The 9,283-nt window shown below is 44.4% G+C and overlaps 1 protein-coding gene across 1 annotated transcript; it reads left to right on the top strand.

The window, feature by feature from the left end:
• The first annotated feature begins 4,357 nt into the window (after window positions 1–4,357).
• Window positions 4,358–5,194, top strand: LOC124677296 (two-component response regulator ORR5-like). Its single transcript, XM_047213299.1, has 5 exons — window positions 4,358–4,493; window positions 4,580–4,626; window positions 4,726–4,803; window positions 4,941–5,011; window positions 5,107–5,194. The coding sequence occupies exons 1-5, from the start codon at window positions 4,358–4,360 to the stop codon at window positions 5,192–5,194; spliced, it is 420 nt and encodes a 139-aa protein (XP_047069255.1).
• The last annotated feature ends 4,089 nt before the right edge of the window (window positions 5,195–9,283 follow it).

The following is a 9,283-nucleotide window of genomic DNA, read 5'->3' as shown; positions in this document are numbered from 1 at the left end:
AGCTAGATGTCCGGTGCTCTCCTACTTTGTGTTTTCTTTTCGTTCGCTGACTGTATGGGCACGTCACATATTCTTTGCCTTTTGCTTCTCTACGTGCTTATTTCATCTTTCTTTTCTATTTTTCTTTCTGTGGTATTTTTCATGCTTTTTTCCCCTATTTTTCTTTCATTTTCCCTACTCTTTCCTTTTCAAGTCAGATTTTTGGTCTGTTTAGTTTTTCACGGGTGCAAGTTTTTGGATGTTCTTCTATCACAGCGAAAAAGGTTCGGACGGTCCAAAACACAAGTTTAGGTAATTGGGTGTTTTTTTTCGCAGCGAAGAAGGCAAGGACCATCACAACCCACTAGTTAGGTTTCCTCATTTTGCAATGTTTTAAATTGCGCACCTAAATCTATATAAATGTATCTATCTTGCAATCAAAAGCAATGAAAAAATTAAACTAATATGCGTCGGGCCGTTGGGCTGCTCCCGACGCAAACGAACAACCGTGCCATAGCGACCATCTCGGTGTCCGTGAGCCAACGCAAACGGACGCGCGTGGTCACTTTTCGCGTTCGTTTTACGTCGGGCCACTTGAGATGCCCTAATATGGAGTAATGGATTGTCCATCCACAAAAATCCGATCATCGATCGCATACATAATTGTCCATCGAGCCAAGCACACGCTAAGCCCCCACCTGAATGCATCAAAAGTGTTTTTTATTATTATTTCTTGGGCGTTTTTAGTTTTGCCAAAACTGTGGTAGTTCTTTGTTCTTATTATGTTCAGTAATTTGGCAAACTTGGTAGTATAGTATGGTCCAAGTGGAAGCAGGAGTTACAGGCCAGCTGCGAAGTGACGGGTCGAATAGAGTCGTTTTGGCTGGCGTGGTGATGCTCCTCTGGCTTGCACGATCTATGAGCGGCGAGGCGTGGTGACCTGTTAGTCCATCAGTCATCCAGGTTAAAAAAAGAAGGATGGATTGGACATGTTGAGGCAAAATCCACTGCACGACGCAAAAGACTAGTCGCGCGCGCGCGTCAGCAATTGAGCATTGCCTCGAGAGTCAGATCGTGTACGATCGCCGTCTAGAGGGGGCCTGCCTCACGCAGACCCGTCTAGAGAGGGCCTGCCTCACAGAGTAAAAAGTCAAACTCCAAAAGTCCACGCATTTGCACCGTTCACCAGCACGAATCAGAGCTGAGCAGTGCAGAGCCATTATACCTGCGACTGTGCCAAAGCGCGAAATTACTCGTGCAATCCTGAAGATGCTCCATCAAGTGTGTCTACGAGCTCTAGGCCTGCCCGTATACACCATCTGCCAGCAGCACTATTGCAACTTTGCAAGGGCAGTTCTCTCCTGTCGCCGCCATGACTCGATTTTCTAGCCTTGGTTCACTCTTTGACCAAAGAAAAGCAGCTCTACATCACTTGCGTCCACTGTCCAGCGTCCCGTCGGCAGAGAGAGCTACTGTGCTGGTATAGGCGGTTGAGCATACGTCATGATAGATGGAGATGGCGAGTGGCGGGGAAAATCTTCCTCGGAACTCGCCCACAATCTCCCCAAGATCGCCATGGCAGACAATCTATCGGCCCCATGCTTGCGTGCCGTAGCGTGTAGCCAGGCGGCCGGTCGTCGCAGCGGAGCGGTCACGCGTCAGACAAGAGAGAGACCATAAATCGGATGGCCAAATCCGGTGCAAGAGATGTCAAGTTTAATGGCGCGCAGTCGCGGGGCTATTCTCCGGACGGGATGGTGACGACGAACGGAGGAGTACAGGAGTGTCTGGGGGTTCTGCTTGCGATTCCGGCATGCATAGGCGTGATGCAATGCCACCCGAAAATAGCCTAGACAGGAAGTAAAACCTGGACGTGTTATGCCGGTTGAGTACACTTTCAGGAGAGTGACCCATATGGACACACTGTAGCTGCATGCTTTTGATTTCTATTCAGGATAAAAAAGTCTACTTTAAAGTTCAAACGCTGAACCCTAAACTTTAAATCTGTGTCGCTTGAATCTTGAACTATTCAATCCTGGTCTAAATGAAACCCTGGAACTGTTTAGCACACCTGACAAAAAATCCTGAAAATCTTCAAGGTTCAATTTTGGCCGAGATTAAATAGCTTAGGATACAAACAACAGGAATTTGAAGTTCGGGGTTAATTTTGCCGAACCTCTACGAGTTCTGGGCTTAAAATAGATGTTTTTTCCTTCTTTTCATCCAGCTAAATCGAAAAGTTCTTTGCATGTGAGCTCAAGAGATCCCTCTATATAAAAATAAAAAATCATATTTAAAAGTTTTATTTTTTGGAAACAATTATGATCTTTGTCAATGATATACCCTACAAGCAAGCAAAATCGCAATGTGAAATTCATTTTGTTACGGCTATAGAAAAATGACAAATCTATTATTTTTTGGAGAATAAAAAATGTGATACTAAGTCAATATTTTGTCATTTTTTGTAGCTCATAGTACACATTATTTCGAATTAATTGTTTACACGTTTATAGTATACATTTTCTGATTTTTTCATTTTTTTGAAACTCGGAAATAAGTCTTATGCTTTAAAAAAATGATCACTAATGCAAGGTGGAACAAATAACTCTGGACTTTGTCAATGATATACCCTTAAAGCATGTACAATCACAATGCAAAATTCATTTTATAGAGATATGAAAATGTGATACTGGATCCACGTTTTTTTTTCATTTTTGTGTAGCTCATAATACACATTATTTCAGTTGATAGTTTACACGTTCATAGTATACATATGCTGATATCTTTTCAAAAAAATTTAAACACAGTAATAATTTTTTTTCCTTTAGGAAAAGGATCATTGGTGCGAGGTGGACGAAATAACTATGGACTTTGTAAAAGATATACCCTAGAACCATGCAAAATCATAACGCAAAATTCATTTTATTATGGGCTATAGAAAAACTACAAAATCTATTATCTTTTGGAGATTCAAAAATGTGATACTAGATGCACATTTTGTGAATTATGTGTAGCTCATAGTACACATTATTTCCAATTGAAAGTTTACACATTTATAGTTTACATGTTCTGATTTTTTTTTCAATTTTTTGTGAAACTCAAAAACAAGTTTTTTTAAAAGTATCACTAGTGGGAGGTGGACTAAATATGCACTCCAATTTAAAAAAAATTGAGAATACGGTACAAGCAACCGCTCACAAACACACACTTACTCACCCTTATGAAATCACCCACACACACAGTACCCTATGAACACATCCGACAGACTGATACGATATATTTTGAGATTGACGAAGTCATCATGGAAGCCTCGGTACTGATGGACATACCACCTATCACGGAAAAAATAGTGCCGGTTAAATCCTACAATAAATCCAGGCAATGCAAACCCCAATGTCAAGCCTAGAACTTCAAACGTGGACGGGCTGGTTCCCCCACAAGAAATCTAACCACGAGGGCCAAGCTCAGTTTGCAATCTCCACTCTAAATCGAAATTGATTATATTTAGATGGGTGGTCTATTTAATTTCGTAACACCTTCACATGCATGCGATTATTCCAATTATTACCATCCAAGAATTGGAAGATGCACTATATCAACTCCACTTTGGAAGTAAATTGTGGCGCGAATCGACTCTTTGATGCTCACATATACACCATCGTTGTGGCAGAAGCATGGTTGGGCTATCGCCAGCTAGCCGTAAGATCATGGCGTATCTCGAAATAAACCGAATAATCAACTGCCGCTACAAATGTTCTCGTGCATGCGTGTGTGTTGCATTCAGTAAATTAACACAGCTCGCCACCTGTACAGCGATTGTTTACGCTCCAAGGGAGTAGTAAAAATGTAAAATGCATGGAGATGGAGAGAGGAAAGAGAAGATTGTAAACAGCTCATTGAAGAAGGAGATACGGTGTGTGCCGCCGGTGAGCTAGTCGAGAAAGGAGTAAATGGCAGCACTCCTGTTTGCAGCAACAAAAGATTTTGTTCGCTGTCGCTGCGTTGCGTCCATATCCGGCCGCCGTGGTGCCAGACAGCTGCCGCTCTGCTAGCTCGCGGCGGTGCCGGATCCGCTGCGCCCACGCCGTGCGTGCGTCACGCCCTGGGGACGTCACGACCCCGCCGCATCCGATCCGACCCGTATCTTGGATTCACTCTCTTCCTTCTGCCGCCGAGATATCCCTCGGGCTCCACCCACGTCGTCCTCCTCGTCTTCTCCTTTTTTCCGCTGCCCCAGCTCTATCCATCTCCTGTGCCGGGGCTATATATAGGGGTCGTCGCCCTCACCTGAGCTCACAGCAGTCGCCATCTCCAGCCACTTCCCAGAAAAGCCTCTCCACGTACGAGACGAGAGTGGTAATAGTACTAGGTGGTAGAGATGATGAGCTGCAAGGGCCTTGGCGGCGAGGGGAGCGCGACGGCGGCGGCGGCGCTGCCGCACGTCCTTGCTGTGGACGACAGCTCGGTGGACCGCGCCGTCATCTCCGGCATCCTCCGGAGCTCCAAGTTTCGCGGTCAGTAATCCTCAACAAGATGGCAGCCCTCCTTTCTCTTCTTGTGTTGCCGTGGTTTTGTGACGAGAGATGTGCTGTGTGTGCAGTGACCGCCGTGGACAGCGGGAAGAGGGCGCTCGAGCTTCTCGGCTCCGTATGTGTTATTTTCTTGAACCTTAATTTACTCCTCCCCTTCCGATTGTGTGCGAGTGTTTTGCATGTGTTGCCCATAACGTTTGTTCTTGGGTTGCAGGAGGCGAATGTGAGCATGATAATCACAGACTACTGGATGCCGGAGATGACAGGCTACGAGCTCCTCAAGAAGGTCAAGGTACTACATGACACAATGCAACCATTTCTCATTGTCAAAATCCATAATCAATCGTACTACATGTATGCCGAAATCTTCCGTAGTTATCTGTTCCTGTTTGAGACGATCGATGATGTAAATGTGCTTCATGCATGCAGGAGTCGTCCAAGCTCAAGGGGATCCCCGTGGTGATCATGTCCTCGGAGAACGTGCCTACAAGGATCACCAGGTCAGTATCATTATCGTCCATGCATGCCCAAACACCCAGCCCGGTTCAGTGATAGCAGCAGCTCATTTCCTCCACGTTTATGATCTGTCACTCAGGTGCATGGAGGAAGGAGCGGAGGACTTCCTGCTGAAGCCCGTTCAGCCGTCTGATGTATCGCGTCTCTGCAATCGCGTCCTCCGTTGAGCGCCGCGTGACGACCCAGCGGGGGACGGCGGCGCGAGGAGGCGCTCCGGCTGTACCGGATCGACATGGACGCATGTGGCGGTAGTAGATGACTAGTGTAGCTGTCGGCGTGTATGCATGCACGCCGGGTTTTGTTTCCGCTCAAGTATGACGCATGTTTCCCCTCTGTTTGTCCTAGTCGTCATGTCCCTGTCAGTGTTATGGCCTCTTCTGTATTTACCTTCGTCGTCAGTACTCAGTAGTACGATTTCATGCATGTTTACCTGTAACTTTCAGTTTCGTGATCTAAGTTCAGTGAAATGCAAGGTTGCCTGAAACTAGTGCTGTTGATGAAGTTCAGTTCTACGCGCAAGAAGAAAAAGAGATCAACTTCAGTTCGTTTCTCTGAAGAAACAGTTTTTTTTCACAGTTGATGAAGTTCAGTTCTACGCGCAAGAAGAAAAAGAGATCAACTAGTGCTGTTGATGAAGTTCAGTTCTACTCCCCTGCACCTGCAGAACTTTGCCCAAACAGTTTTTTTTCTTGATTTCTTCCATGGGATGGATGAAAAAGATCGTGGATCAAACTCGTAGTAGTACCATGGTTGCTCACATGCGAGCATATTCACACGGTCCACACGAGATCTGGCGACGAATGAAAAGGGATATCCGTAGGATCGTACATTTGATTGCTACTTTTGGCTCACATATGTACTCTGCTTCCGTGTTATTTGATGCCATTTAGGGAAACACGGCCTTAAGTACCGCTCTGCTGTGCATATCTTCGTACGGAGAAGAAAGATATCCGTAAGATCGTACATTTAAGCTCGAGTACTATTCTGTATCCAAGTTAGTATTTGATGCCACTTCTGGAAACAAGGGGGCCGTATCTACACTACTTAAAAAGAAGGAACATGTTCCTTATTCTGCCCACCCACCACCAATACGTCTAATGTTTTGGTCGCTCCTTCATTTTTTCTTCGTCGCGCTTCCTCCCTGTTCGCCCCGCACGCGCCTGAATGGACTCAGCCCAACGTAAACAGCCCAGCGCAGGTATCCACCTAAGAAATCAGGAACCCAAGCGGTGAGACCCGCAAACAGAGGCCCCGTTCCTCACTTCCTCTTCTTCCCAAGCGATCCCTCCAGCCCCTCGATCCAAAATCTCGACAAAGAAGTTAGGGCTCCACTACGCCGCCGCCGATCCCTCCAGCCGTGGCGGGCCGCTTCCCTCCGGTACCAGCCGCCAGTCCCCGCATCCACCGACACTGCGGTCTGCGGAGGCGGACGCCGGCGAGGACCAGCAAGGACAGGTGCGTCCTCGACGCTGCAGCTATCGACATTGCGGAGGCGAATGCCGGCGTGACGACAACGGGTGGGGTGTACCACACCCACCCTGACGCCTAGCAAGTCCTGATCGGACTTGATGCGCCACCGCCGGTAACCGCCCCACCCTCCTGTCCTTCTCCTCTGCCAAGGTCTTCCTACGGCGAGGCAAGGCCCGTCGCCCTCCACCTAAAATTTCGGTGTCCCAATTCCGGCGTTCCATTCAACTCTCTTCTCTGATCGGAACTCTGCTTGGAGTTCAACCGGAACTCTGGTCGAGCACACTCCCATAGAGCAACCGATAAGGACTCCTTTGCCCGTTCCAAAAAAGGAGTCGAGACGCTCGGCTTAAATCCCAGTTAAATTGCTGACATTGCTGCTCCTGGAACGTACAACCTCGCCGTTCCACCTGTGCTCCACTTTGGTGTTTCGGCGTTCCTTCGATTTCACCAGAACTCCTTCAACACATGCTCCACCTAAGGTACGCCATTCAGACTGGCTGGAATTTCACCTGAACTCCGTCAACCAAGACTAATGACCGTCATGGTATCTTGCACATGATGAATCACATATATTTATATTTATCTACTCAAGAATATAGATTATCTACTCAAGAATATAGATTAGTTCAATTAAGTAGATCGGTGATTAAAAGGAGCGAAAAAGTTGTGTGCTATCTATCTTATGGCTTTTGACAATTACATGTCTTAAACTGGTTGGTGTTGGTTCATGAATGACCACTGAGATGAAGGTTTGGATATGCATGCTTCATTTATGTCAATATACAGAGATCAATCTTGAACAGATGGTCGTTGATTTCTAGGCGCAGGGATTACTTTGTCATGGTAGATTAAATCAATTGGTAACATGATCCAGTCTTGCATATGAACAACTTCGTGATAGGTGCGTGGGAGTCCTCAGGAGGAATCCACTTTAAACATTGAAAAGAGTGTGAACTTCAATCAATAATCTAGGCTCTCACCACAATAATCAATCAATAATCAATATTAGTTTGTGAAGTCTACGAGTTTATTCTTTTCGTGTGTCCAGCCAGACACCCTCGAACCTCCTGGTAGTGCCAATTTTTTCCATTAGACTTCTGCGAAAGCTCAGAAATTTTGTATAAAAACATGGAAGAGATGGAACCTGAACAACATAATTTTGGGTGCAATGGAATCATATAAATTGGAACCTGAAGCTGATTAGAGTTTCAGTTCAAAAAACTGATGCATGACATATGTTCATCAGTTCACAAACCGGTTAGTATTTTAAAGAAGAACCTTCGTCTCATATATATGACATTGAAGTTCACGGGTGATTAGGATTGAACTATTATTAAGTTGTTATCAATTGTAATCGATTCAGAAGTTAGTAAAGTAGTTCTGGATGGAGGGGGCTACATAGAGAAGTTGGAAACTTGGAATCGCAGGAACTTTCACCGCACACGGAAAATGGTTGTGAGATGCTTGTTTTCTTCATACTCATGTTTTGCTTTGGCTTGATTGGACAAACACAAGTGTGGTCTACATCTCATTCATGGTATTCTCCAGTTAAAAATATGCAGGTCGTAGAGAACTCCAGTGAATAAGTTTAAAAAAGAAGAGTGCCAGTGAATGGGAAATTGATATAAAACTACTCAATTGTGGGAATAAAGTAGCATCTGGATCATATGGTTATCTGTCAGTGTTTGTTCCTGGCTATCATGAAAATCTATTTTCAGTTTTCGTGTAGTCATGTAACTAATCCGGTTCTCTTTTCAGTTACCAGGGTGCATATTGTAGTCAAGATGTGGCTATTTAAGTGCTCAAACCTGAGGGTAAATGTGGACACGTCGCGAGAATTTTCCCATGAGGTTTATATTATGCGGTCAGTTATATCATGTATGATCTCTTTTTCTTGTGGCAAGCTATTTCAAACTACCATGCCTTTGATTGAGGTCTTCTCTCATGGTCATTTTAAAGCCACACTTAGCAATGTGATGCAATATATTGCACTTGGCACAACCACTTTTGGCTAGCAGCTTTCTGTATTAATCAAGTTGCGGGAGAGTATATTACCTCATCTCGCAACAACATATGAGGCGAAACATGACAGGGCAATGATTCGATAACATTAGTGAAATTTAGCAAATTGTCTGATTTACCAAGTAAATTAACGAACTTTATGCAACTTATGACTTCACATCAAGATTAGCTTAGAAACTGGAAGCTGAGCTTCACTTGATGCTTGTCTGTTTTATTGGATTGTCTTTGGTGTTTTAGCTTCAGATGATATTTTTCTCTATGAGCTAAATGTATGCAAGACTCGTCGGCGTAGTTGATCTATTTTACTCACATTTGTATATGAGATATGCCGGCTCTTCAAAATTTGCAATTGAGCTTATTGAGATTGTAGATTAATGCTCAATGATAGATTACATGCATGGGCAGGTCAAGGTCATGATAATTTCATTTTCAAAGTTATCTAATATTTAATGTTCTAAATTTCTATGCTCTTTGATCTGTCCTTACAGCTACATGCTTCAACTTTCATTTTGAACGCTCGCATTCGGAACCCGATTATTAACAAGCTTCGTTCGGCATTAAGGTCAGTAAATTCCATCATTTTTTTCATCTTGTATGTTCTATTGTCCAATTATTGGACGTGGTATTCAGGCGTGTGTTGTAAAAGCTCCTGGTTTTAGGGTAAATAGGAGAGCAAATTTGGAGAACCCACCTTACTGGGAGAAAAGTTTCGAGTATATTTATACATTTGAGTGAGATTTAGAATTTTTTTTGACATCTGCATA

This window comes from Lolium rigidum, chromosome 7, assembly GCF_022539505.1.
Source record: "Lolium rigidum isolate FL_2022 chromosome 7, APGP_CSIRO_Lrig_0.1, whole genome shotgun sequence".
Taxonomy (NCBI): Eukaryota; Viridiplantae; Streptophyta; class Magnoliopsida; order Poales; family Poaceae; genus Lolium; species Lolium rigidum.
This window is presented reverse-complemented; position numbering and strand designations above follow the sequence as displayed.

Excerpts from the sequence above, each read along its gene's own strand:
- LOC124677296 (XM_047213299.1), top strand. The coding sequence starts at position 4,358 with ATGATGAGCTGCAAGGGCCTTGGCGGCGAGGGGAGCGCGACGGCGGCG. Across the intron at positions 4,627-4,725 it reads CGCTCGAGCTTCTCGGCTCC|GAGGCGAATGTGAGCATGAT; the intron begins GTATGTGTTATT and ends CTTGGGTTGCAG. Across the intron at positions 4,804-4,940 it reads AGCTCCTCAAGAAGGTCAAG|GAGTCGTCCAAGCTCAAGGG; the intron begins GTACTACATGAC and ends TCATGCATGCAG.